At 41.7% G+C, this 27674-nt stretch overlaps 1 protein-coding gene across 1 annotated transcript in view; it reads right to left on the reverse strand.

Annotated features, from left to right (window-relative positions):
* Positions 1–27674, reverse strand: part of ipo11 (importin 11) — a 234524-nt gene that overhangs the window by 55569 nt on the left and 151281 nt on the right. Inside the window, exons 24-26 of the mRNA XM_035786216.2 lie at positions 23279–23374; positions 21596–21709; positions 16100–16221 (exon numbers count right to left, since the gene is read on the reverse strand). Coding sequence (XP_035642109.1) covers positions 16100–16221; positions 21596–21709; positions 23279–23374 — 332 coding nt within the window. The remainder of the gene's footprint in view (positions 1–16099; positions 16222–21595; positions 21710–23278; positions 23375–27674) is intronic.

A 27674-nucleotide genomic window follows, 5' to 3' on the forward strand; every position in this document is an offset into this window, starting at 1 on the left:
CCTAACGCAAACCCCGATGTGTGGCTTTATGTCACAGAAACGATATTGGCACCATGTGTGTGCAAAACATGTACAAGAGCATTCGGAAAGTATTCAGACACCTTGACTTTTTCCACATTTTGTTACATTAAAGCTTTATTCAAACATTGATTTAACAAATACAAATCTCAATCTACACACAATACCGGTGATGACGAAGCAAAAACAGGTTTAAAAATGTTTGAAAATGTATCAAAAATTAAACTGAAATACTTTATTTACATAAGTATTTAGAAATTGAGCTCAGGTATATCCAGTTTCCATTGATCATCCTTGAGATGTGTATACAATTTGATTGGAGTCCACCCGTGGTAAATTCAATTCATTGGATATGATTTGGAAAGGCACACACCTGTCTATATAAGGTCCCACAGTTGACAGTGCATGCCAGAGCAAAAACCAAGCCATGAGGTCGAGGGAATTATCCGCCGAGCTCCGAGACAGGATTGCGTCGAGGCACAGAACTGGGGAAGGGTACCAAAAAATATCTGCAGCAATGAAGAAAACAGTGGCCTTGGAATCACCAAGACTCTTCCTAGAGCTGGCCACCCTGCCAAACAGAGCAATCAGGGGAGAAGGGCCTTGGTCAGGGAGGTGACCAAGAACCTGATGGTCACTGTGACAGAGCTCCAGAGTTCCTCTGTGGAGATGGGAGAACCTTCCAGAAGGACAACCATCTGTGCAGCACTCCACCAATCAGGCCTGCATGGAGATGGCCAGACGGAAGCCACTCTTCAGTAAGAAGACACATGACAGTCAGCTTTGAGTTTGCCAAAAGGCACCTAAAGGACTGACCATGAGAAAAAAAAGTATCTGATTTAATGAAAGCACGATTGAACTCTTTGGCCTGAATCCCAAGCGTCACACCTGGAGGAAACCGGGCACCATCCCTACGGTGAAGCATGGTGCTGGCAGCATCCTGCGGTGGGGATGTTTTTCAGCTACAGGGACCAGGAGACTAGTCAGGATCGAGGCCCAGAGTGCTCAGGGCCTCGGACTGGGGCGAAGGTTCCCCGCCCAACAGGACAATGATCCAATACACAGCCAAGACAATGAAGAGCGGTTTCAGGACAACTCTCTGAATGTCCTTGAGTGGCCCAGCCAAAAACCCGATCTTGAATCCGAGCGAACATCTCAGGAGAGACCAGAAAATATCTGTGCAGCGATGCTCCCCATCCAACCTGACAGAACTTGAGAGGATCTGCAGAAAATTGTGTGAAACTCAAATACAGGTGTGCCAAGCTTATAGCATCATACCCAAGAATACTCGAGGCTGTAATCACTGCCAAAGGTGCTTCAACAAAGTACTGAGTAAAGGGTCTGAATACTTATGTAAATGCTATATTTAGGTTCATTATTATTATTATTATTTTTTAAACAATACATTTTAAAAAAAAATTCTTTGTCATTTTGGGGTATTGTGTGTAGATTGATGAGAAAAAACGAAAGAATTTAATCAATTTTAGAATAAGGCTGTAATGTACCAAAATGTAGAAAAAGTCAAGGGGTCTGAATACTTTCCAAGTGCACTGTATGTGTGCAAACACGTGAATGTCTACATGGAGAGAAGTGACATCCCCGGGGACATACCGTATCAGTCAAAAGTTTGGACCTACTCATTAAAAAGGGTTTTCCTGTATTTTTTAAAACTATTTTCTACATTGTTGAATAATAGTGAAGACATCAAAACTATGAAATACACACAAGGAATCATGTAGTAACCATCATTAGTAACCATAAATATTTTATATTTGAGATTTTTCAAAGTAGACAGACACCCTTTGCCTTGATGACAGCTTTGCACACTCTAGACATTCTCTCAACCAGCTTCATGTGGTGGCAGGTAGCCTAGTGGTTAGAGAGTTAGACTAGTAACCGAAAAGTTGCAAGATCGAATCCCCGAGCTGACAAGGTAAATATCTGTCGTTCTTCCCCTGAACAAGGCAGTTAACCCACTGTTCCAAGGCCAACGTTGAAAATAAGAATTTGTTCTGAACTGACTTGCCTAGTTAAATAAAGGTAAGTAAAAAAAGAAAAGAGGAATACTTTTCTAAGTCTTGAAGGACTTCCCACCTATGCGGAGCCCTTGCTGGCTGCTTTTCCTTCACTCCGCGTCCAACTGATGCCAAACCATCTCAATTGGGTTGAGGTCGGGTGATTGTGGAGGCCATGTCATCTGATGCAGCACTCCATCACTCTCCTTCTTGGTCAAATAGCCCTTACACAGCCTGGAGGTTGGTTTTGGGTCAATGTCATGTTGAAAAACAAACCACACATACGGAGATCACCTATTCTGCGTCTCACAAAGACGACAGTTGGAACCAAAAATCTCAAATTTGGACTCATCAGACCAAAAGGACAGATTTTCCAACAGTCTAATGTCCATTGCTTGTGTTTCTTGGCACAAGCTTGTCTCTTCTTATTATTGGTGTCCTTTAGTAGTGCTTTCTTTGCAGCAATTTGACCATGAAGGCCTGATTCACACAGTCTCCTCTGAACAGTTGATGTTGAGATGTGTCTGTTACTTGAACTCTGTGAAGCATTTATTTGTGCTGCAATCTGAGGCGCAGTTAACTCGAATGTACTTTTCAGCAGCGGTAACTGGGTCTTCCTTTCCTGTGGCGGTCCTCATGAGAGACAGTTTCATCACAGCACTTGATGGTTTTTGCAACGGCACTTGAAGAAACTTTCAAAGTTATTGATATTTTCCAGATTGACTGACTTTCGTGAAAAAAGTAATGCTGTTGTTTTTCTTTGCTTATTTGAGCTGTTCTTGCCATAATAGGGACCTGGTCTTTTACCAAACAGAGCCATCTTCTGTATACCGCCTCTACATTGTCACAACACAGCTGATTAACTCAAACGCATTAAGGAGGAAAGAAATTCCACAAATTAACAGGAACACCTGTTAATTGAAATGCATTCTAGGTGACTATGTCATGAAGCTGGTTGAGGGAATACCAAGAGTGTGCAAATCTGTCATCAAGGAAAAGGGTGGCTACTTTGAAGAAACTCAAAAATAAAACATATTTGGTTACTACTGTACATGTTTCCATATGTGTTATTTCATAGTTTAAGTCTTCACTATTATTCTACAAGGTAGAAAATAGTATAAAAAAAATAAATAAAAAAACTTGAATAAGTAGGTGTGTCCAACAGACAACCCTGGAGCAAAGGTTCAAAGAACATATTTAACATCACGTTGGGCCTCAACTTCCACTACAACACACATTGCTCCCCTTGTGTGTCGCGTCTATGGTGTGTCGCGTCTATGTTCGCCCTCACCTATTTACTTTCTCGCTCATACCATTTCTAGCCACATATTCCACTTTTCTCTTTCCCCCTCGCCCTCCCCGTTGGTCTTTCTACCTGCTTTTTCTTCTTCTCTGTCTGGCTGTCGGTGTCAGTCTGTCTGTCGGTTTCACTCATCTAACACTCACCTACTTTGGTTTCCAAGAACCCAATACTTGGCAGGCATAAAAACACATAGGCCTATTGTGAAATTGCAGTATTTCCTCCCTCTTCGAATTAACGAAGGGAATGAAGAGAACATCTCTCTAAGATCCAAGACCTGCTCCAGTCTACACACTACACATGTACTAGGCCATTAGATTGGATAATATTATCTATGGTTCAAATGCTAATAACACGGTCCGAGAAAGCAAAATGCCTCACAAAAGTTGAGTGCTCCTAACATTCTAAAACACACCTCTATCGACTTTCCAGTGCTGTGTATGAAAGGGATAATAATGAAATAATACATTACTAATAAGCCTTCAGCGGTCTAAAATGGGGGCTATAATAATAAAACGCCATTTAGCAGACACTTTGATCCAAAGCGACTTACAGTCATTGGTGCATACATTTTACGTGTGGTAGTCCCAGGAATCGAACCCACTACCCTGGCATTGCAAGCGCCATGCTATACCAAGTGAGCTAGATGACCACAAAGCTGGGTGTGAGTAGCGAAGGCCAAGCTTGTATTTCAGACATTGATTTGGAGAGACAGCAAAGTCGATTCCATTCTAGTGACAGGGATTTAAGTTTGGCTGGAGAGAGCAGATGGGATGGAGAGAGGTAAAGTGACTTCATTGATTATCCATGTGTAGTAATCTGTAGAGTGTATGTGTAGATTGATATTGGATTGGGAAGGAGTTGGGCAAAACCATTTATTTGGGATTTGATGGTACTTTAACTGTATGCCTTTTCATGAGGCACAATGATTGTACCTCGCCATCTGCTGAAGTACGTGTTTAAAAAAAAATGTAGGGTGGAAAATTCTTGCTAAACTAGGCCACTGGTAGTGCTTTATTTGACAGTCATGTTTCAGTGGTAACATCATGTTATTACTGTATGTTAGGTGGTAACCATGGTTACTATCTTGGAGGGGAGAGAGACCGGGAGACATGAAGTGAGAGAGGGAAAAGACAGTGAACAAGAAAGAGAGGGTGAAAGAAGATCTAGATAAGAAAATTCTGCAAATAATACATATTAGAAAGCAGGGAATGAGAGGGCAGTGATTGAAAATGATAGGACAGAGACACACATTTTCTCTAACGTGGTGAAAGCCGATGGGGAAGACAAGGCCCAGCCACCGTTTGATAGCTCAGCTCAGTGCAAAGATATAATCTATCAGTGCTCGACTTTGGCAGGAGCTCATCTGAGCGGCGTGCCGGCACCTAAAATCTCCTGCTGCTTAAGCGCCTTTTACTCCTGCACCTAAATATAAACCGTACCGGCACCTATTTCAGACCAAGTCAAGCACTACAATCTATTAAACACCCGAGGACACATTCACCAGAGTTTGTTACATGTTGGACGTTCAAGCCGTCCCGGTTGTCTGCATGTCATCCTACGTTTTATTTATTCATAGGTTCCAACAGTTCATATAGGTTGAATTATTGAGGGCACACATCTGTGGGTATATATAGCTGGCTGGTTCCAGTTCAACCTCAAGCCCCATTCCCTAGCAAGCTAGCCATCTCACACGTTATATGCTAGCTAACTAGCTTACCAACTAACGTTATCTCACGAAATAGCTTCCTAACTGACTAACAAATATTAGCTAATTAACCAATTATCTAACTAAATAACAGATCTGAAAGGACTATTGCTGTCAAAACTACACTTCCTTCAGAAAGCTGAGGATACAGAATTTCAGTTACTTTGATGTTTCCCCATTGAACACCCAATGCCTAGCAAAAAGGCATTTCATAGATTCATTATTTGAGTCTTTCTTTGAAAGGGTGAGAACAGTGGGTTGGCCATACCAATGGAACGAAACGAGAACGGGAAAATAACTTGAGATAAAGAGGGCAGTGGAGCTTCAAACTCAGCGTCAAACTTTTGAGTGGATGGATAGTCGAGACAAAGATAGACCACAGCCTGTCGTTTCTAATGGGAGCAAATGAATCCTAGTGGGCAGAGCCAAGCGATCCTATTGGCACATTTTAGCGTGTATTAGCATACTTTCGTTAGGGAATGCCTACTCTAAAGCGCACATGTGCAATAACTCAATTCACCCTTGCACTCCTACACAACGCAATTTATTAAAAACATTGGCAAAGGATAAAGTCAAGAGAGCCAAGGCAGAGATCAAATGCTTCATTGATGAAAAAATAAGCAGACAAAATATATCTCTCTCCATCTTCTCCCACTACCGGCTACTGGGCTTCCTCTCATCACCATATTTTGTGGTGAGTAGAAATGCCAACCGGAAAATGTATACATCTGGTGAAATATCTGGCTCATTGTTCGATTTGTGATCGAGCCGGCCGGAGTAAAAGTCAGCCAATATGCTTTATTTTGTAGAATGAGTAGCTTTTTCACACTCTTGACAAAATGTCTGTCAATAGCTGGTTGTACATATGCTGTCGTTTGCCATAGTAATGTACAGCTACTCCTTTGGTACAACATTTCTACCCTCAAGTCTAAACATGCATTGCTGTTTCCATATTAACATTGAAATTATTGCTTGCATCAATGGCTAAGAGAAAACAACCACATTGAAAGAAGCCTCAAACTGCAAATCTTAAAAACAGACAATAGACTAAAGAAAAACTGTTCTGATGCCACCTCACAGAACAGTCTGAACAAGGTGCATGAAAAGTAGAGCCAAACAATTATACAAATGACATTTAGACACTTTTGGAGGACTACATCTTAAGCCAACAGACAAACTTGTCTCGGATACTTTCCTATTTCCAGTCATGCGTTTAATAACATTTTAATACTTTAATAACCTTGCTGTGTAACACGCACTATTGGACACCCCTACCCTTAATCTCCTTGATATTAGTGTCAGGCTTGGCTGTCATGGCAACCGATTGAAGTAGGCGTCCGGCATCATATTAAAGATCTCTTATCACAAGTGAGGCTTGTGTCAGTTCGAATTCCGTTCTGCTCGACACCTCGTTCGTGATTACTTACCAATGGGTGTCACCCCACCTCCATTCCAGAGGAGATAAAAACATGGACGTGTCAGGGAAGCCAAAGAGTGTCCCCGAGGAGCAAGGAAAGACACATTCTTACTGTATGTAGCTAGTTGCAATGCTTCATGGGGCTAGGGTCAGGCAGGGGATTTTTCCCCCTCCATTAATACTTTAACAGTGTCATCCATCTATGAGGTATATCAGTGTCATTCCAAGAAACTTGCGGTTTTGTACATTTCTGGTTCTGTGGTGGAATTTGGGTTGATTTGATTGAACTCAGCCTGTATTTTTTATTTATTTATTTTTTATTAACTTCTATCTCCTTCTTGAGATCTCAAACAAACAAAAGCAACAGTATAAATGCCGCAATTGAGTAACTTATTAAGAACTGATTCTCTCTTTAGCTGTTTGGCCACATTGAATCAGCAAAGCAGTAACTCATTCACTTTAGTTTCATTGTAATGCTATACAATCCTTGTAGTTCCACACATATGTCTGGAAGATTGGCATGCCAATTTACCAGGTCAAACAAAATACAAATGACCATGGCACTCTTCCATGAAACTGACCACGCAAGTTATGCATGCTAGGTAGAGGATATAATAACCTAAAAGCTAAGATTCCAAAATGTACTTTAAAGTGTACTTTACTTATTAATAACCTAAAAGCTAAGATTCCAAAATGTACTTTAAAGTGTACTTTACTTATTAAAAGACTTGCAAAAGTCCTTTTAAACTTGACTAAGTAGGCGATAATCCTATGACCAAAAACAGGAGGACCAAATGGCCAATAAGATATCCTCTGCTGATAAGGAATAAAAGCTACATTTCCTTCAATGGCTTAGAGACTAACACAAACCCATTGATAAACACCCCCCCCCCTTTTATTTTTTTACAGTGAAAGAAATAGTGACGGATGGACTGAATAAGTATTTCACTGTTGGTCTACAGCACACCTGTTGTTTATGAAGCATGTGAAGAATACAAATGGATTTCGATTAATCTTTTGTTGAATAGTTTATGGTGAGCTAAATGCTCACTTTTAAAAGAGAATGAAGGGGGAGTGGTACCCCACTCAGACCAACACCTCTCTAGCCTCTTCAAACCAGAACACTGATTTACATTCAGTGACAGAAAATAAACTATAAACTAGTCATCCAACATCATTATCATAAGATAGGACAAGAGGAGGCTGCAAAATTAAACAAATCATTGAAATGTAAGTGGCAAGGAACAGTTAGTGAGTGGAATAATTGCATATTAAAAGGAAACGGAGTAGTTACCTGAAGCCACCGTGTTATCAGATATTTACATTAAATTACTGGCAAAGCAGAAGCTGTTATCCCGATCTGACACACACGACAGTCAATTTACACAAAACAGTTTCTGTTTTTTTAATCTCCATTTATTTATTTATGGATTGCACTGACTAGGTCGCTGTGGATAAAAGCATCTGCTAAATAAGGGTTTCCCAAACTTAGCCATTGTAGTAGTTGGAATTCGGTTCAATCGCAGTGGATCGAATCATGTGGATCAAAAATAATCATTTGTGAAATCGCGAACAGGCGGCTATTTTTTTGGGAAAAAATACTTTGTTTTGGATTATGTGGTTGCAAAACTTGTTTTGTAGATACTTCAAGTTGGGCATTCAATTTAGGAGTTATTGCAACTCAATAGATACTAGTCAACCTGCAAAGTAAACATGACTAAGGTAAGAAAAATATGACTAAACTACGAAAGAAGAAAATTTGTGCGCGTTCTTCAACTGTCTAAAAATATTTGTATGGTAGTTGGAGATGTTGTTAAATGTATAATTCAAGCCGAATAGGAGCTTAAGCAGTTTATTAAGAATAGGTCTGATTACTTTAGTAGAACGATATATATTTCAGCTAGGTCATCAATTATATATAAAAAAAAAATTAAAAAAAATTATAATAATTGCAGAATATGCCTCTGCAAAATGAAAAACGGTGGTCCCGGTAACTAATTTCAAAACCGTTATACCAAAAGTCTTAACATCTTTGGGTATGGCTGATAGGTGTATTTGCTTGCTCACCACAAAAAAATGAAATCCATTAAACAGTAAATCAACAGTATGGCCTAGTACTCTGTCACCGTACGATTCGATTGAGGTGACGTCTACAAAATTCATCAAACTCTAGCATTTCAGCTGTGACTGTGTGTGAAATAGCGGTTAGGTGGTAATTTGGAGATGCAACACAGCCAGCGAAGGCTGTCATATCCAATTGCTGGACAAAAGAACTCCCACTTGCCTACAGTATGTTTGTCACATCAAAACAAAAGAAAACTCAAGCCCCAGAATCTGAATAAGGAATTTACAACCATACAACACAAGACTTACAAAGGAGAAGTTAATTCTGAATCCTTTGAAAAGTTCAATAATATGCTTTACCTCCCACTTGGCTATCTGCCACGGTATAATAATTTCAGTGCTTGTAATTCAGCGCTCATTGTCTGGCTCACATAAAAGACAAGAAAATAGAATATCAAATGAAATATTTATCGACCAACAGTTGTAAACAAATATCTGTAGTCTTAGTAAGTCCTGAGACTTATACACAAAGCTCCTGCTCCAGCTGTTAGGATACAACCATAATGTCAAACCTATGACACCACCCACCATCAATACCTTAGCACACTTAGTTTGTCGACATTTTGAGTCAAGTTGATCAATGTCTCGACAAAGCAGTAACAGATTTTGCTTTCAGGATGAGGGTCATCCTGAATCGACCCTGGCAATGTTTGCACTCTCTGTGGCGTCAGAGAGAGGTGTGAGTGACCCTTTTAGATTAGAGCCAGGGAGATGTTTTTTGATCCAGCCCAGACTTAAATCCTATCGACCAGCTATACTCCAATGGTCATCCTCTCTCTCTCACACATACTAGCATTTCATATTTTAAATGGTATTTTACTAAATGTTCCATCTCAAGAAAAAAAAATACATTTTATGAGCCCGAGCCCAAATGATTGTGCTGGTAGCCTATAATATACAGTGCATTCGGAAACAATTCAGGCCCCTTCCCCTTTTCCACATTTTGTTACTTATAGACTCCAAAATGACAAAAAAAAGTTCCAAATGTATATAAAAATATATAAAAAAGACTTACATAAGTATTCAGACCCTTTGCTATGAGACTCGAAATTGAGCTCAGGTGAATCCTGTTTCCATTGATCATCCTTGAGATGTTTCTACAACTTGGAGTCCACATGTGGTAAATTCAAATTGGTTGGACATGATTTGGAAAGGCACACGTCTATATAAAAAGGTCCCACAGCTGACAGTGCATGTCAGAGCAAAACCCAACCATGAGGTCGAAGGAATTGTCCGTAGAGCTGAGACAGGATTGTGTCGAGGCGCAGATCTTGGGAAGGTACCAAAACATTTCTGCAGCATTGAAAGGATAAGCACCTTGGTCTGGGAGGTGACCAAGAACCCGAGTCACTCTGACAGAGCTTTAGAGTTCCTCTGTAGAGATGGGAGAACCTTCCAGAAGGACAACCATCTCTGCAGGACTCCACGAAGCAGGCCTTTATGGTAGTAGTCAGACGGAAGCCACTCCTCAGTAAAAGGCACATGACAGCCCGCTTGGAGTTAAAAATGCACCTAAAGAACTCCATGACCTTGAGAAACAAGATTCTCTGGTCTGATGAAACTAAGATTGAACTATTTGTCCTGAATGCCAAGCATCACATCTGGAGGAAACCTGGCACCATCTATACGGTGAAGCATGTGCCAGCAGCATACCACCCTGCGTGCCAGCAGCATACCACCCTGTGTGCCAGCAGCATACCACCCTGCATCCTACTGCTGGCTTGCTTCTGAAGCTAAGCAGGGTTAGCCCTGGTCAGTCCCTGGATGGGAGACCTGTTGCTGTAAATGAGAATATGTTCTCAGTCAACTTACCTGGTAAAATAAGGGTAAAATCATGGTCTCCCAGCGGCTGAGACTGGGAGACTAGTCAGGATCAAGGGAAAGATGAATGGCACAAAGCACAGAGAGATCTTAGATGAAAACCTGCTCCAGAGCAGGTTCACCTTCCAAAAGGACAATGACCCTAAGCACAAGTGGCTTCGGGACAATTTAATCAATTTCAGAATAAGGCAGTAACAAAATGTTGAAAAGGGCAAGGAGACTGAACACACTGTATAGGCTACCGCACATTACACATGACATAAAATCAAATATATGTAGTAGCTATTGGGTAAACAAATTAAACTAGCTCCAGTAGTCTAATCCTTTTTGAGTGTGGACTGTATTACTGTACTGCATTTTGTTTGGGGGCGGCAGGTAGCCTAGTGTTTAAAGCGTTGGACTTGTAACCGAAAGGTTGTAAGATCAAATCCCCCAGCTGACAAGGTAAAAATCTGTCGTTCTGCCCCTGAACAAGGCAGTTAACCCACTGTTAATTTTCGAGGTCTCCCCTTACACTTCGCAGTGACATAAACAACCGTTCAAAAGTGTGGGGTCACTTACAAATGTCATTGTTTTTGAAAGAAAAGCACATTTTTTGTCCATTAAAATAACATCAAATTGATCAGAAATACAGTGTAGACATTGTTAATGTTGTAAATTACTATTGTAGCTGGAAATGTAATATTTTTTTAAATGGAATAGGTGTACAGGGGCCCATTATCAGCAACCATCACTCCTGTGTTCCAATGGTATGTTGTTAGCCAATCCAAGTTTATCTTTTTAAAAGGCTAATTAATCATTAGAAAACCCTTTTGCAATTATGCTAGCACAGCTGAAAACTGTTGTCTTGATTAAATAAGCAATAAAACTGTCCTTCTTTAGACAAGTTGAGTATCTGGAGAATCAGCATTTGTGGGTTTGATTACAGGCTCAAAATGGCCAGAAACAAATAACTTTCTTCTGAATCTCATCAGTCTATTCTTGTTCTGAGAAATGAAGGCTATTCCATGTGAGAAATTGCCAAGAAACTGAAGATCTCGTACAACGCTGTGTACGAGATCAGCCCAGTCAAAACTGTTCGCTGCTCTGGCCCCCCAATGGTGGAACAAACTCCCTCACGACGCCAGGACAGCGGAGTCAATCACCACCTTCCGGAGACACCTGAAACCCCACCTCTTTAAGGAATACCTAGGATAGGATAAGTAATCCTTCTCACCCCCCCCTAAAAGATTTAGATGCACTATTGTAAAGTGGCTGTTCCACTGGATGTCATAAGGTGAATGCACCAATTTGTAAGTCGCTCTGGATAAGAGCGTCTGCTAAATGACTTAAATGTAAATGTACTACTCCCTTCACAGAACAGCGCAAACTGGCCCTAACCAGAATAGAAAGAGCGGGAGGCCCAGGTGCACAACTGAGAAAGAGGAATATATACAGGATATACAGACGCTCTATTGAGTTCATTCAGCCTTTCCTTGGAATTTTCTAAATGGATGAACTATTCTACATTGAACACTTCATCTGGATGAGTTATGGCTAGGACATCTGTCTGGTGAGTAGGCCAAGGCTTAATTAATGATTCTGATGAAAATACGCTCAGCCTTCATCAAACTAACGTTTTTTGCATAGTTTCAGTGTGGAACCTGTCTTTGTTTAGGGGGGTAAATAGCCTAGGCTAACAAATTCTAAATGACACTAGCAGTTCCTAAAGTGGGGTCGTCACTAACGTTGGTTACCACAGCCACAGATTCATAAACGCTGCCTGTTTCTACAATTTTTCTTCATAAAATCTGATTTTAAACTTAACCACATTGCTAACCTTTTTTTATATTGAATTCATTTTGGGCAACAGATATATACAACAAAATGCACAATGTGGACCAAGAGGATATAACTTGAAAGTATTCATTAAAACGCTTATCTCCAAAGTGGTCCTCGAAGGTAAAAATAACTAACACATAATGATTAAAAGACAAGACAAAATTACAAACAACCATATATACATTCATTACATTGTCATCCTAAAAAGTAGAACTATTCACTGCACTTCTCCCTAACCTTAAAAATCAACCATACTCATTTCACATTAAAACAATCTAGTGATCGCACATCACACCGATCCTTCAAATAAATACAACTGACCAGCAGTAGGGGGCACAAGGGGCAATGGAGTGGTTTCCCTTACTTAGACAACCTTGTCCGAATGAAAAACTTTTTAAGCTATTTTTACTTTTTATTCGCTTGATCTCCAAGGGAAGGCTATTCCAAAAGCCTGTATGTAAAAACGTGCTCCTCGCAGTACTGTTTACTCTTATGCCTAAACCCTAAACTTAAATTAAGACAAAAAAGCACATGTTTACTTTCATACATTTTTACAATACAGCCAATATTGACTTACTGGCTGTGGTAATTAGTGACAACTGCAAAGTAGCCTAAGCAAAAATTACATTGTCAGGAAAAAACATTTTCCTACTTCAGTTAACCAGTCCATTTTGAATTTGAGATAAACTTCAATTTGGCAAGGAATATAGCTTGTGTATCCCATCAGTTAGAGACGTTTTTATAGGCATTTATTTATGTAGGTGCACACAGCACGCGTGTGTAGAGGGAGCTGTCAGAACGCAATTGAGTGAGTGAGTGAGACATTAAGGGAGCAGAACTGTGTGATGCTTGGATTGGTTTCTTTTTTGTTGTGTCCCGCAATTGCACACGCACTGATTTAAAGCAGCTATATTCAAGTAATAGGCTGTTTTTAAAACTCTGCACTGCAATAAAAAAAAATATCTTTACAATAACTGTTTTGTCAAAAGAAAAAAAGTTAACGTGAGATACATGCATTGTGAACTGTGCTCCATGCTGAGATGTTGCTGTCTGTGATTGATCATGCAGATAGCAGTGAGAAGGCAATAGAGCAGACAGATTTAGACAAAGCATATAAATGAACCGTTAACATCATGCTGTTCAGAAAAATAATTTACCAGTTTCTTGCAGTTATTTTGTCTCTGCGTACAGTTTGAAGTTGCTAACTAGTAGATACCATAGCATGCTAGTAGATACCATAGACTTCCAGACATTGCACTAACACTAGTTAGCATTGGCTAGTGAAACTACTTCTAACTTTCTTCATGCTGGATGCAGAGACAAAAATTGTATATATGACTCCGTTGAAAAAGATGAAGGCCTCATTGCAAATATTCTAGGGTATCACTTTAAACTAAAACCAGATATAAAGTATGTATAAAAGACAATGGAGCTACAGTTGAAGTCGGAAGTTTACATACACCTTAGACAAATACATTTAAATTCAGTTTTCACAATTCCTGACATTTAATCCTCGTACAAATTCCCTGTCATAGGTCAGTTAGGATCACCACTTTATTTTAAGAATGTGAAATAATAGTATAAAGAATGATTTATTTCAGATTTTATTTCTTTCATCATATTCCCAGTGGGTCAGACGTTTACATACACGCAATTAGTATTTGGTAGCATTGCCTTTAAATTGTTTAACTTGGGTCAAACGTTTTGGGTAGCTTACCACAATAAGTTGGGTGAATTTTGGCCCATTCCCCCTGACAGAGCTGGTGTAACGGAGTCAGGTTTGTAGGCCTCCTGGCTCGCACATGCTTTTCAGTTCTGCCCACAAATGTTCTATAGGATTGAAGTCAGGGCTTTGTGATGGCCACTCCAATACCTTGACTTTGTTGTCCTTAAGCCATTTTGCCACAACTTTGGAAGTATGCTTGGGGTCATTGTCCATTTGGAAGACCCGTTTGCGATCAAGCTTTAACTGATGTCTTGAGATGTTGCTTCAATATAGCCACATCATTTTCTTTCTTCAGGATGCCTTCTACACCTGCATTGCTTGCTGTTTGGGGTTTTAGGCTGGGTTTCTGTACAGCACTTTGAGATATCAGCTGATGTACGAAGGGCTATATAAATAAATTTGATTTGATTATTTTGTGAAGTGCACCAGTCCCATCCTGCAGCAAAACACCCCCACAACATGATGCTGCCACCCCCGTGCTTCACGGTTGGGATGGTGTTCTTTGGCTTGCAAGCCCCCCCCCCTTTTCCTCCAAAAATAACAATGGTCATTATTGCCAAACAGTTCAAAATATTTTATATTCTTCAAAGTAGCCAACCATTGCCTTGACAGCTTTGCAGCATTCTTGGCATTCTCTCAACAAGTTTCATGAGGAATGTTTTTCCAACAGTCTTGAAGGTGCTCCCACATATGCTGAGCACTTGTTGGCTGCTTTTCCTTCACCTCTGCGGTCCAAATCATCCCACACCATCTATATTGGTGAATGCGGAGGCCAGGTCAACTGAAACAGCACTCCATCACTCTCATTCTTGGTCAAATAACCCTTACACAGCAAGGCGGTATGTCTGGAGTCACTGTCATGTTGAAAACAAATGATAGTCCCACTAAGCCCAAACTAGATGGGATGAAGTATCGCTGCAGAATGCTGTGGTAGCCATGATGGTTTATCGTGCCTTGAATTCTAAATAAATAACTGACAATGTCACCAGCAAAGCACCCCTACACCAAAACACCTCCTCCATGCCTCACGGTGGAAACCACACATGCAGAGATCATCTGTTCAACTATTCTGCGTCTCACAAAGACACGGTGGTTGGAACCAAAAATCTCAAATTTGGAGTTCAGACCAAAATGACAGATTTCCAACAGTCTAATGTCCATTTCTCGCGTGTCTTGGCCCAAGCAAGTCTTCTTATTTTTGGTGTCCTTTAGTAGTGCTTTCTTTGCAGCAATTCGACCATGAAGGCCTGATTCACACAGTCTCATCTGAACAGTTGATGTTAACATGTGTCTGTTTATTTCGGATGCAATTTCTGAGGCTGGTAACTCTAATGAACTTATCCTCTCAGCAGCAGAGGTAACTCTGGGTCTTCCATTCCTGTGGCAGTCCTCATGAGAGCCAGTTTCATCATAGCGATTGATGGTTTTTGCGACTGCACTTGAAGAAACTTTCAAAGTTCTAGATATTTTCCGGATTGACTGACCTTTATGTCTTAAAGTAATGACGGACTGTCGTTTCTCTTTGATTATTTGAGCTGTTCTTGCCACAATATGGACTTGGTCTTTTACCAAATCTTCTGTACACCTCCTACCTTGTCACAGCACAACTGATTGGCTCAAATGTATTAAGAAGGAAATCAATTCCACAAATTACATTTTAAGAACTGTTCATTGAAATGCATTCCAGGTGACTACATCATGGTTGAGAGAATGCCAAGAGTGTGCAAAGCTGTCATCAAGGCAAGGAGTGAATATTTGAAGAATCAAAATCAAATTTGAAGAATCAAAATTAAAATATATTTTGATTGGTTTAAAACTGTTTTGGTTACTACATGATTTCACATGTGTTATTTAATAGTTTTGATGTCGTCACTATTATTCTACAATGCATAAATAGCAAAAATAAAATAAAACCTTGAATGAGTATGTGTTCTAAAACTTTTGACCGGTATTTATATATATATTTTTTACACTGTTTGGACATAGGCGGCCCAAAAAACACTTTAGCGTCCCGCCCAATACATTTCTATGCAGAAAAAACGCTGGTGTGTGTGCCTACCTGTGTTTTTTTGTCAGCCAATGGGAGTCAGGGTATGGCAATAAAGAGAGCTGAAACGCTCCAACTAATTTGCTAGGTGTGTCCTCTCACCTGTTGTCTGACGGTAAGAGGGAGAGCAGAGCCAGAGACGACAGTTTCCTCCTCTCCGGCTGTGTGATGTTGTCCATGCGGTCAACCCACATCTCTATCACACCACCTAACAACTGGCCAATCTGAGAGAAAGTGAGAAAGAAAGGGAGAGAGAGCGAGAGAGAGAGAGAGCAAGAACACAAGGTTCAAGCATATCAGTCATCTGAAGTGGCCTCTGTCTTTCAAAGTCACAGAAAAAAAGTGGACAGGTGAAAGCATAACAGCTATTAGTCTTCATCCACAATGCTCTCACCTATTTTGTCACATCAGTACTGATGGAAGAGTAGAGCTTATGAGATACACCCTACTGTATACAGTGCATTAGGAAAGTATTCAGACCCCTTAACTTTTTCCACATATTGTAAAGTTTCAGCCTTATTCTAAAATTGATTAAATAAAATAATGTCCTCAATCTACACACATTACCACATAATGACAAAGCGAAACAGGTTTTTAGAAATGTTCTCAAATAAAAAAATTGATATACAAAAATACCTTAATTACATTAGCATTCAGACCCTTTGCTATGAGACTCGAAATTGAGCCCCGGTGAATCATATTTCCATTAATCATCCTTGAGATGTTTCTAGAACTTGATTGGAGTCCACCAGTGGTAAATTAAATTGATTGGACATGATTAGGAAAGACACACACTTGTCTATATAAAGTCCCCACAGTTGACAGTGCATGTCAGAACAAAATCCAAGTATTGAGGTTTAAAGGAATTGTCTGTGAGCTATGGGACAGGTTTGTGTCGAGGCACAGATCTGAGGAAGGGCACAAAAAAAATGTATGCAGCTTTGAAGGTCCCCAAGAACACAGTGGCATCCATCGTTCTTCAATGGGAGAAGTTCGGAACCACCAAGACTCTTCCTAGAGCTGGATGGCTAGCCAAACTGAGCAATGGGGGGAGAAGGGCCTTGGTCAGGGAGGTAACAACCATCTCTGCAGCACTCCACCAATTAGGCATTTATGGCAGAGTGGCCAAACGGAAGTCAGTCTTTAGTAAAAGACACATGACAGCCCTATTGGAGCTAGCCAAAAGGTGCCTAAAGGACTCTGACCATGAGAAACAAGATTTTCTGGTCTGATAAAACCAAGATTGAACTCGTTGGCCTGAATGTCAAGCGACACGTCTGGAGGAAACCTGGTACCATCCCTGAGGTGAAGCATATGGTGGTGGCAGCATCATGCTGTGAGGATGTTTTTCCAGTGGCAGGGACTGGGAGACTAGTCAGGATCAAGGCAAAGATGAACGAAGCAAAGTACAGAAAGGTCCTTGATGAAAACCTGCTCCAGAGCTCCCAGGACTGGGGTGAAGGTTCACCTTCCAACAGGACAATGACCCTAAGCAAACAGCCAAGACAATGCAGGAGTGGCTACAGGACAAGTCTCTGAATGTTCTTGAGTGGCTCAGCCAGAGCTCGGACTTGAACTGGATCGAACATCTCTGGAGATACTTGAAATGAAAATAGTTGTGCAGCGACACTCTCCATCCAACCTGACAGAGGTTGAGAGGATCTGCAGAGAAGAATGGGAGAAACTCCCCAAATACAGGTGTGCCAAACTTGTAGTGTCATACCAAAGAAGACTCGAGGCTGTAATCACTGTCAAAGGTGCTTCAACAAAGTACTGAGTAAAGGGTCTGAATACTTATGTAAATGTAATAAAGTTTTTTATTTTGAATAAAATAGCAAAACTGTCTAAACCCGTTTTTGCTTTGTCATTATGGGATAAAAAAATACAATATATATATATATATATATACGTATACACATACACACACACGTATACATACACTTGAAGTCGGAAGTTTACATACACTTAGGTTGGCGTCATTAAAACTCATTTTTCAATCACTCCAAAAATGTCTTATTAACAAACTATAGTTTTGGCAAGTCGGTTAGGACATCTACTTTGTGCATGACACATGTCATTTTTCCAACAATTGTTTACAGACAGATTATTTCACTTATAATTCACTGTATCGCAATTCCAGTGGGTCAGAAGTGTACATACTGTTGACTGTGCCTTTAAAAAGCTTGGAAAGTTACAGAAAATTATGTCATGGCTTTAGTAGGTTCTGATAGGCTAATTGACATAATTTGAGACAATTGGAGGTGTACCTGTGGATGTATTTCAAGACATTCCTCAAACAGTGCCTCTTTGCTTGACATTGTGGGAAAATCAAAAGAAATCAGCCAAGACCTCAGAATTTTTGGGGGGAGACCTCCATATGTCTGGTTCATCCTTGGGAGAAATTTCCAAACGCCTGAAGGTACCATGTTATTCTGTACAAACAATAGTACGCAAGTATAAACACCATGGGACCACGCAGCCGTCAAACCACTCAGGAAGGAGACACGTTCTGTCTCCTAGAGACGAACGTACTTTGGTACAACAGCAAAGAAGCTTGTGAAGATGCAGGAGGAAACAGGTACAAAAGCAACTATATCCACAGTAAAACGAGTCCTATATCGACATAACCTGAAAGGCCGCTCAGCAAGGAAGAAGCCACTGCTCCAAAACAGCCATGAAAAAGCCAGACTATGGTTTGCAACTGGACATGGGAACACAGATCATACGTTTTGGAGAAATGTCATTGTCCGATGAAACAAAAATAGAACTGTTTATCCATAATGACCATCGTTATGTTTGGAGGAAAAAAGGAGAGGCTTGCAAGCCAATGAACACCATCCCAACCGTGAAGCACTGGGGGTGGCAGCATCATGTTGTGGGGGTGCTTTGCTGCAGGAGGGACTGGTGCACTTCACAAAATAGACGGCATCATGAGGGAGTAAAATTATATGGATATATTCAAGCAACATCTTAAGACATCAGTCAGAAAGTTAAAGCTTGGTCGCAAATGGGTCTTCCAAATGGACAATGGCCCCAAGCATACTTCCAAAATTGCTTAAGGACAACAAAGTCAAGGTATTGGAGTGGACATCACAAAGCCCTGACCTCAATCCTATAGAAAAAGTGTGGGCAGAACTGAAAAGGCGTGTGCAAGCAAGGAGGCCTACAAACCTGATTCAGTTACACCAGCTCTGTCAGGAGGAATGGGCCAAAATTCACCCAACTTATTGTGGGAAGCTTGTGGAAGGCTACCCGAAACGTTTGACCCAAGTTAAACAATTTAAAGGCAATGCTACCAAATACTAATTGCGTGTATGTAAACATCTGACCCACTGGGAATGTGATGAAATAAATAAAAGCTGAAATCATTCTCTACTATGATTCTGACATTTCACATTCTTAAAATAAAATGGTGATCCTAACTGACCTAAGACAGGGCATTTTTACTAGGATTAAATGTCTGGAAAACTGAATTTAAATGTATTTGTCTAAGGTGTATGTAAACTTCCGACTTCAACTGTATGTCTACTGTATATAGCGCATCTATAATTTGGTCCCTGGTGGACCACGAGGTTGTCTGGTTTGAGTTTCCCAGCGAACTCCATCCTCCATTTCCATCAGGGAAAGGGGTACCCAGAGGAAAGACAAACAGCCAACTCCCTATAGCAAAGCAAAGATTTGTAGGCCTAATGAGACCTAACTCTGCGTTTATCCCCTGGTCGGGAATCAATCGTCCAAACCATTCCCTCCCAATCCATTAGCCTTTAATTTTCTACTCAAACAAGCCCAGAAAGTTTGACTGTAATCCACAAACTAGTGAAATAAAGTTGCACAAAGACCCTGGGGGCATATACTGTTGGAAAACATAGATAAGGGGATTGCAAGGAGAATTGTCAAGGTCGACATTTCAACTGCAAGGCCTTTTACAAGTCAAGACTTGTGGACAAGCCTCAGTGTCAACAACGGAAAGACTGCCCTCAATCCCACTTTCTTAATTTTTGGTATAAAAGAGATGCAGAGATGCATGTATAGTATCAACAGAGATGCATGTATAGGCTCCATATAAAAATACAATCTGACCCAAATTGCTTCTCAGAGGGCCTCCTGGAACTCCCTTGTGCTTATTTTTGTGAACAAGTAGCAGGGTTTGGCAAACTGATCCACTGATCAGAGTAGGCCAGCAGGTCGTAGTGACTAAGAGGCATGTGGATGTTTACACAGGTTTATGCTAGTAACCAGGGCTGCAAGCCGTTTCACCTTCTGCCTCAGCCGTCTCATATGCTGTTTCCTAGCCAAACAAGAATCTAAAACAATCAAGGACTTGGCGCAAGTCAAAAGACTGGCACCCATGCTTAATCTCGGCCGCTGCTGCCTGGATCCCAACTGGATGGCCTATGCACCCAGCAGGGCCTGATCTGTACGGTGGGGTGACTTTAGCATTAGCAGAGATAGTTAACCCACAGACATCTCAAAACTATTAGCATAGCAGACAAACAGGCATATACAGTGCATTTGGAAAGTATTCAGACCCCAATACTTTTTCCAAATTTTGTTACATAACAGCCTTATTCTATAATGAATGCATCAATCTACCCACAAGAGTTCCATAGAGGAACTCTGAAGCTCTGTCAGAGTGACCATTGGGGTCTTGGTCACCTCCCTGACCATGGCCCATCTTGCTGAGGAGTGGCTTCCGTCTGACCACTCTACCATAAAGGCCTGATTGGTGGAGTGCTGCAGTGATGGTTGTCCTTCTGTAAGGTTCTCCCATAGCCACAGAGTGACCATCGGCTTCTTGGTCACCTCCCTGACCAAGGCCCTTCTCCCCCGATTGCTCAGTTTGGCCGGGTGGCCAGTTCTAGGAAGAGTCTTGGTGGTTCTCAACATCTTCCATTTAAGAATGATGGAGGCCACTGTGTTCTTGGGGACCTTCAATGCTGCAGACATTTTTTGGTATCCTTCCCCTCGATACAATCCTGTCTCAGAGCTTTACAGACAATTCCTTCAAGCTCATGGCTTGTTTTTTTCTCCGACATGCACTGGCAACTGACTGTCTTTCCAAATCATATCCAATCAATGCAATTTACCACAGGTGGACTCCAAGTTGTAGAAAGATCTCAAGGTTGATCAATGATCAAGGATGATCATTTTCAAAAATGTATGAAAACCTGTTTACGCTTTGTCATTATGGGGTATTGTGTGTAGATTGCTGAGGATTTTTATTCATTTAATCAATTTTTAGAAAAAGGCTATAATGTAACAAAATGTGTAAAAAGTCAAGAGGTCTGAATACTTTGGTGGACTGAATGTGATTTAATCATTTTGGCTGCTGTTGAAGGGGAGCAGAATTTCTTTCTCATTTATTCTCCGTCGCTAAAGAAAAGTTGTACAGACAATAGAGGGTGAATATAAATAAACATCTAAACAAAAAGGCATCTTGGGAAAATGTTTGTTGCTTTAAGTACTACGGCGGTAACAAAGCTAAATTACGGGAGAGGGGAGTTAAATGATGTAACCTCCTGGTTAGAGTTACGGGCCATATGGTACATCCAATATGCCTACCATTCCACCACTCTACTAGTTGGCAAGGTGTCTCACCTCCTGGTTGTACTCGCTGGCCATCTGTGTGAGGAGAGAGGAGAAGAAACTAGCGTTCTGCAGCAGGACTCTTCCCATGATGCCGAGGTAGGTGGACATCACCACCGGGTACCGCTACAAACACACACACAAGAAAGAACAGGGTTAATGCTGAAAACACCGATGTGGAGAGGAGCATGTACGTATTACTGTCAATGAGTAAGTACAGTATATGCCAAGGTAACTGATGAAAGCATAAAACCTTGAGCGCTTTCAGAACAAACCAGTCAAGGTAATTGTACGAGTTTGACATACAGTAGTGCTGAGCAATTAGCGCTTTTTGAGGTTGGTTCGTTTTCGATTATTAAAAAATAATCAAGGATTTCAGTTTCGATATATTTTCAAAAAACATTAAATTGATTATGCATTTTGTCAGTTGAATGCTGTAAAACAGAAAACAATTCATAAAAGCCCCATAATGGTAGTGACTGTCCATTACCGCTCATAAATTATTAACTATAATTTATTCACATTACTTCACTAAAAATATTTCAGTTGTGTGAATTACTTTTGTTTGATTTGATTTAATTGAATTCCAAGTCATCATCTCTGTAGAGCTGCTGCCTATGCTGTCTGACAAAATCACTATTTCAGTAGATCTTCAAATTAAATAAGGCATACTTTTATGACTGTTGAATATCAACTATCAATTGCTTATATCATGTATTTTCAGGTAGAGAAACCTCTGAACTCTATCCCTCTCGATTGCGAGAGAAACTGTGCATTGAGTTCAAAGAAAAAAACGGAACGAAATGGAATTGTAATAATTAAACTGACGTTGGTCAATTATGTTCCTTTAAACCAAAAAACATACACAGTGTACAAAACATCAAGAACACCTTCTTAATATTGAGCTGCACCCTCCTTTTGCCCTCAGAACAGCCTGAACTCGTCAGGGCATTGACTCTAAAAGGTGTCGAAAGCGCACAGGGATTCTGGCCCATGTTGACTCCAGAGTTGTGTCAAGTTGACTGGATGGCCTTTGGGTGGCGGACCATTCTTAATACACATAGGAAAAAGTTGAGCGTGAAAAACCCAGTAGAGTTGCTGTTCTTCACATAAACCGGAGGCACCTGGAACCTACTACCAATACCCCGTTCAAAGGCAATTAAATATTTTGCCTTGCCCATTCAGCCTCTGAATGACACATACACAATCCATGTCTCAAGGGTTCAAAATCCTTTAACCTATTTCCACCCCTTCCTCTACACTGATTGAAGTAGCTTTCAACCTGAAATCACCTGATCAGTCTGTCATGGAAAGAGTTAATGTATAATAATTATAATATAATGTTTTATACACTCAGTTTACAGTGACCTATAGAGGCTAAATGGCTTATACTGTCATTCAATTTAGTCCTTTAGTATTCGACAGGGAACGACATAAGGGGAACCCATAGTGAGTGAGTGAGAGACTAAAGGTTCCTATGGAAGGTTCTGACAGGGAGCCATAGCATAAGATAGAGAAAAAGAGAAAGAGAGAGAGACAGACTAAGGTTGCAAAAATGCTGGTAACTTTCCCCAAATCGCCAACCAGGATTTCTGGAAAACCCGTGAATTTATGGAAAGCTACTGGAATGTAATTACCCTGGTTGCACCAAAGCCCAGCTCCAGAACAGGTACAAAGCATTAACAGGTAGCTCACCTCTCCATCCACGATCCCTCTGAAGACAGAAGGCAGCAGGGGCTGGAACATGTGGGCTCCTAACACGGGGCTAACCTTCAGAGCTACTTCTACCACCTACAGAGAGGGAGAAAAGAGACAGCTATTAGTCTACTATAACGCGATGCGGCTTGGTTGGTTGATCACTTATTGTCCTACTAGAACGGCTCCTCCTCTCCCGTGCTTTATCAGCTCAGTTTAATAAGGTAGCTAAAAAAGTACTTTTCTGCTAATTTCCTCACTCAGATCGGATCGGGTGTGACCCTGACAAGCTCTATACAGAAAGGGTCTTGTTGACCTCTGGTCCGTTTGGAAAAGTTATGTATATTTAAAAAACAAACATTTTATACATATCGGTCTGGGTGAGAAAGCCCCAGGATCATTTCGGGAAAGGGTTCGACTTTTTGGACCTGTGAAAACCTCTATTTCCAGGTCCTGTGCCCGAAACTGTACTTCAACCCTAAAATGAACAGCCTGGAAGAGAACACCTACCCCAAGGTCTAAAACCAGCTAGTTAGCCTGTTGTGACTAGGGGACAGTATTTTCATTTTTGGAAAAAAACGTTCCCATAGTAGAGAGGAAACTGCAGTTCTAAAATACATTTTAAAAAGCGCAAAGACTTCTGCCTGAAGCCCATACACGCCACAGCGTACATGTTGGACCCCAAGTATGCTGGCAAGAGCATCCTGTCTGGTGCAGAGATCAACAAGCCCTATGGTGTTATCACTACCGTGTCTCGCCACCTTGGCCTGGATGAGGGCAAGGTTCTTGGCAGTCTGGCAAAGTACACTTCCAAGCAAGGGCTTTGGGATGGAGATGCAAAAAGGCAGTCGTGCCAACATATCTCATCTGTTAATTAAAGTTCAACTCGTAACTTAATTGTTTTTAATTTCTAGGCACAACAACACATTTTCCCCCTCAGGAGACTGAAAAGATTTGGCATGGGTCCCCAGATCCTCAAGAAGTTCTACAGCTACACCATTGAGAGCATCCAGACCGGTTGTATTACCGCCTGGTATGGCAACTGCTTGGCATCTGAACGTAAGGCGCTACAGAGGGTAGTGCGTACGCCCCAGTACATCACTGGGGCCAAGCTTCCTACCATCCAGGAACTATATCCTAGGCGGTATCAGAGGAAGGCCCAAAAAATTGTCGAAGACTCCAGTCACCCAATTCATAGACTGTTCTCTCTGCTACCGCACGGGCAAGTGGTACCGGATCTCCAAGTTTAAGACCAAAATGCTCCTTAACAGCTTCTACTCCCAAGCCATAAGAATGCTGAAAAATGAATCTAATGGACAATTTACACTGACCCCCCCCCTTTTGTTTTTCCACTGATGCTACTTGCTGTTTATTATCTATGCATAGTCACTTTACCCCTACCTACATGTACACAATAACTCGACTAACCTGTACCCCCCCACATTGACTCGGTACCGGTACACCCTGTATATGTGACCCGATTCAGGATACTAAGCGTATGTCGCAAGTCACGACTTCACATGAGAACCATTTGAACATAAATCAAAATGTGTTTTTTGGCAGAAATGCCTTGTCGGACATTCATGTGACTTTATAACAAACTTGTATGCCGTATGTAAATACAAATGCAATTGTTATATTACGGGCCTTGTTGGTTAAACCACAGAAAAAGAACGCAACCTTCTCATTAGCCATGATTGGCTGTGATAATGAGTGGGCTGGACATGCCGAGAGAGGAATTTGGATTGGTCTGCCATATTGAAGGTGTCTGTCTATTTGAGCTCGTCAGTCTGTGTTGGTAATCTTGTTGAACCCAGTTTTTTTTAAATGTATTGTGTAGTGGAGCTGCATAAGTGTTGCGTTCCACTTTCTGGAAAATCAAGTTTTGAAATCAGTGGAATTAGAGTACAATAGCTAAAGAGATGGAGAAAACACCTGTCTCTGAATTACATCTTCAAACTAAGGGCAACTATGGTATGGCATTCCTGACAGGAAGACACATCCATGATGCATGCAGGTAAGATAGTTAGCTACATTTTCAGATATTACACATTTTTAATTTTGACAAAGTGGTTTCATTTCAAGCTAAGTGTACTGTTAGTTAGTTGGCTGGCTCCCTAGCTGACGTTATTATTCGTATCCCAGAGACGTATTCATGCAGGGTAGTAACATGATTTGACACTGTGTTCATTGTTGTTTAATTAGCTAACGTTAGCTGGCTGGCTCGTTAGCTGGCTGGCTCGTGACGTGTGTGATCTTAAACTTTGTTTACCTAGCTAGGTTTATTGTCTACCTGTCTTAAGCTAAAGTGTATTGTTAGTTGGTTTGCTCCCTCCCTGATATTATTCGTATCCCAGAGCTGATTGCTTTTCTGGTTAGAGCCTAATGTTAGCTAGCTAACATTGAACCTGGTTGTTTAGCTCCCAGCACTGTGGCATTGTGTTAATTGTTGTTTACCTAGCTAACATTAGCTGGCTGGCTTGCTAGCTAATGTTACAAGACGTGTGTGAACTTACACTTTGTTTACTTATCTATGTTCATTGTTTACCTAGCTAGCTAGCAATATGTCTTAAGCTAAAGTATACTGTTAGCTAGCTAATGTTAGCTGGCTGGCTCACTAGCTGACACTATTCATATCCATTTACATTACATTTACATTTAAGTCATTTAGCAGACGCGCTTATCCAGAGCGACTTACAAATTGGTGCATTCACCTTATGACATCCAGTGGAACAGCCACTTTACAATAGTGCATCTAAATCTTTTAAGGGGGGTGAGAAGGATTACTTTATCCTATCCTAGGTATTCCTTAAAGAGGTGGGGTTTCAGGTGTCTCCGGAAGGTGGTGATTGACTCCGCTGTCCTGGCGTCGTGAGGGAGTTTGTTCCACCATTGGGGGCCAGAGCAGCGAACAGTTTTGACTGGGCTGAGCGGGAACTGTACTTCCTCAGTGGTAGGGAGGCGAGCAGGCCAGAGGTGGATGAACGCAGTGCCCTTGTTTGGGTGTAGGGCCTGATCAGAGCCTGGAGGTACTGAGGTGCCGTTCCCCTCACAGCTCCGTAGGCAAGCACCATGGTCTTGTAGCGGATGCGAGCTTCAACTGGAAGCCAGTGGAGAGAGTGGAGGAGCGGGGTGACGTGAGAGAACTTGGGAAGGTTGAACACCAGACGGGCTGCGGCGTTCTGGATGAGTTGTAGGGGTTTAATGGCACAGGCAGGGAGCCCAGCCAACAGCGAGTTGCAGTAATCCAGACGGGAGATGACAAGGCCTGGATTAGGACCTGCGCCGCTTCCTGTGTGAGGCAGGGTCGTACTCTGCGGATGTTGTAGAGCATGAACCTACAGGAACGGGCCACCGCCTTGATGTTAGTTGAGAACGACAGGGTGTTGTCCAGGATCACGCCAAGGTTCTTAGCGCTCTGGGAGGAGGACACAATGGAGTTGTCAACCGTGATGGCGAGATCATGGAACGGGCAGTCCTTCCCGGGAGGAAGAGCAGCTCCGTCTTGCCGAGGTTCAGCTTGAGGTGGTGATCCGTCATCCACACTGATATGTCTGCCAGACATGCAGAGATGCGATTCGCCACCTGGTCATCAGAAGGGGAAAGGAGAAGATTAATTGTGTGTCGTCTGCATAGCAATGATAGGAGAGACCATGTGAGGTTATGACAGAGCCAAGTGACTTGGTGTATAGCGAGAATAGGAGAGGGCCTAGAACAGAGCCCTGGGGGACACCAGTGGTGAGAGCGCGTGGTGAGGAGACAGATTCTCGCCACGCCACCTGGTAGGAGCGACCTGTCAGGTAGGACGCAATCAAGCGTGGGCCGCGCCGGAGATGCCCAACTCGGAGAGGGTGGAGAGGAGGATCTGATGGTTCACAGTATCGAAGGCAGCCGATAGGTCTAGAAGGATGAGAGCAGAGGAGAGAGAGTTAGCTTTAGCAGTGCGGAGCGCCTCCGTGATACAGAGAAGAGCAGTCTCAGTTGAATGACTAGTCTTGAAACCTGACTGATTTGGATCAAGAAGGTCATTCTGAGAGATAGCGGGAGAGCTGGCCAAGGACGGCACGTTCAAGAGTTTTGGAGAGAAAAGAAAGAAGGGATACTGGTCTGTAGTTGTTGACATCGGAGGGATCGAGTGTAGGTTTTTCAGAAGGGGTGCAACTCTCGCTCTCTTGAAGACGGAAGCGACGTAGCCAGCGGTCAGGGATGAGTTGATGAGCGAGGTGAGGTAAGGGAGAAGGTCTCCGGAAATGGTCTGGAGAAGAGAGGAGGGGATAGGGTCAAGCGGGCAGGTTGTTGGGCGGCCGGCCGTCACAAGACGCGAGATTTCATCTGGAGAGAGAGGGAGAAAGAGGTCAGAGCACAGGGTAGGGCAGTGTGAGCAGAACCAGCGGTG

The sequence above is a fragment of the Oncorhynchus keta genome, chromosome 14 (assembly GCF_023373465.1).
Source record: "Oncorhynchus keta strain PuntledgeMale-10-30-2019 chromosome 14, Oket_V2, whole genome shotgun sequence".
Lineage (NCBI taxonomy): Eukaryota > Metazoa > Chordata > Actinopteri > Salmoniformes > Salmonidae > Oncorhynchus > Oncorhynchus keta.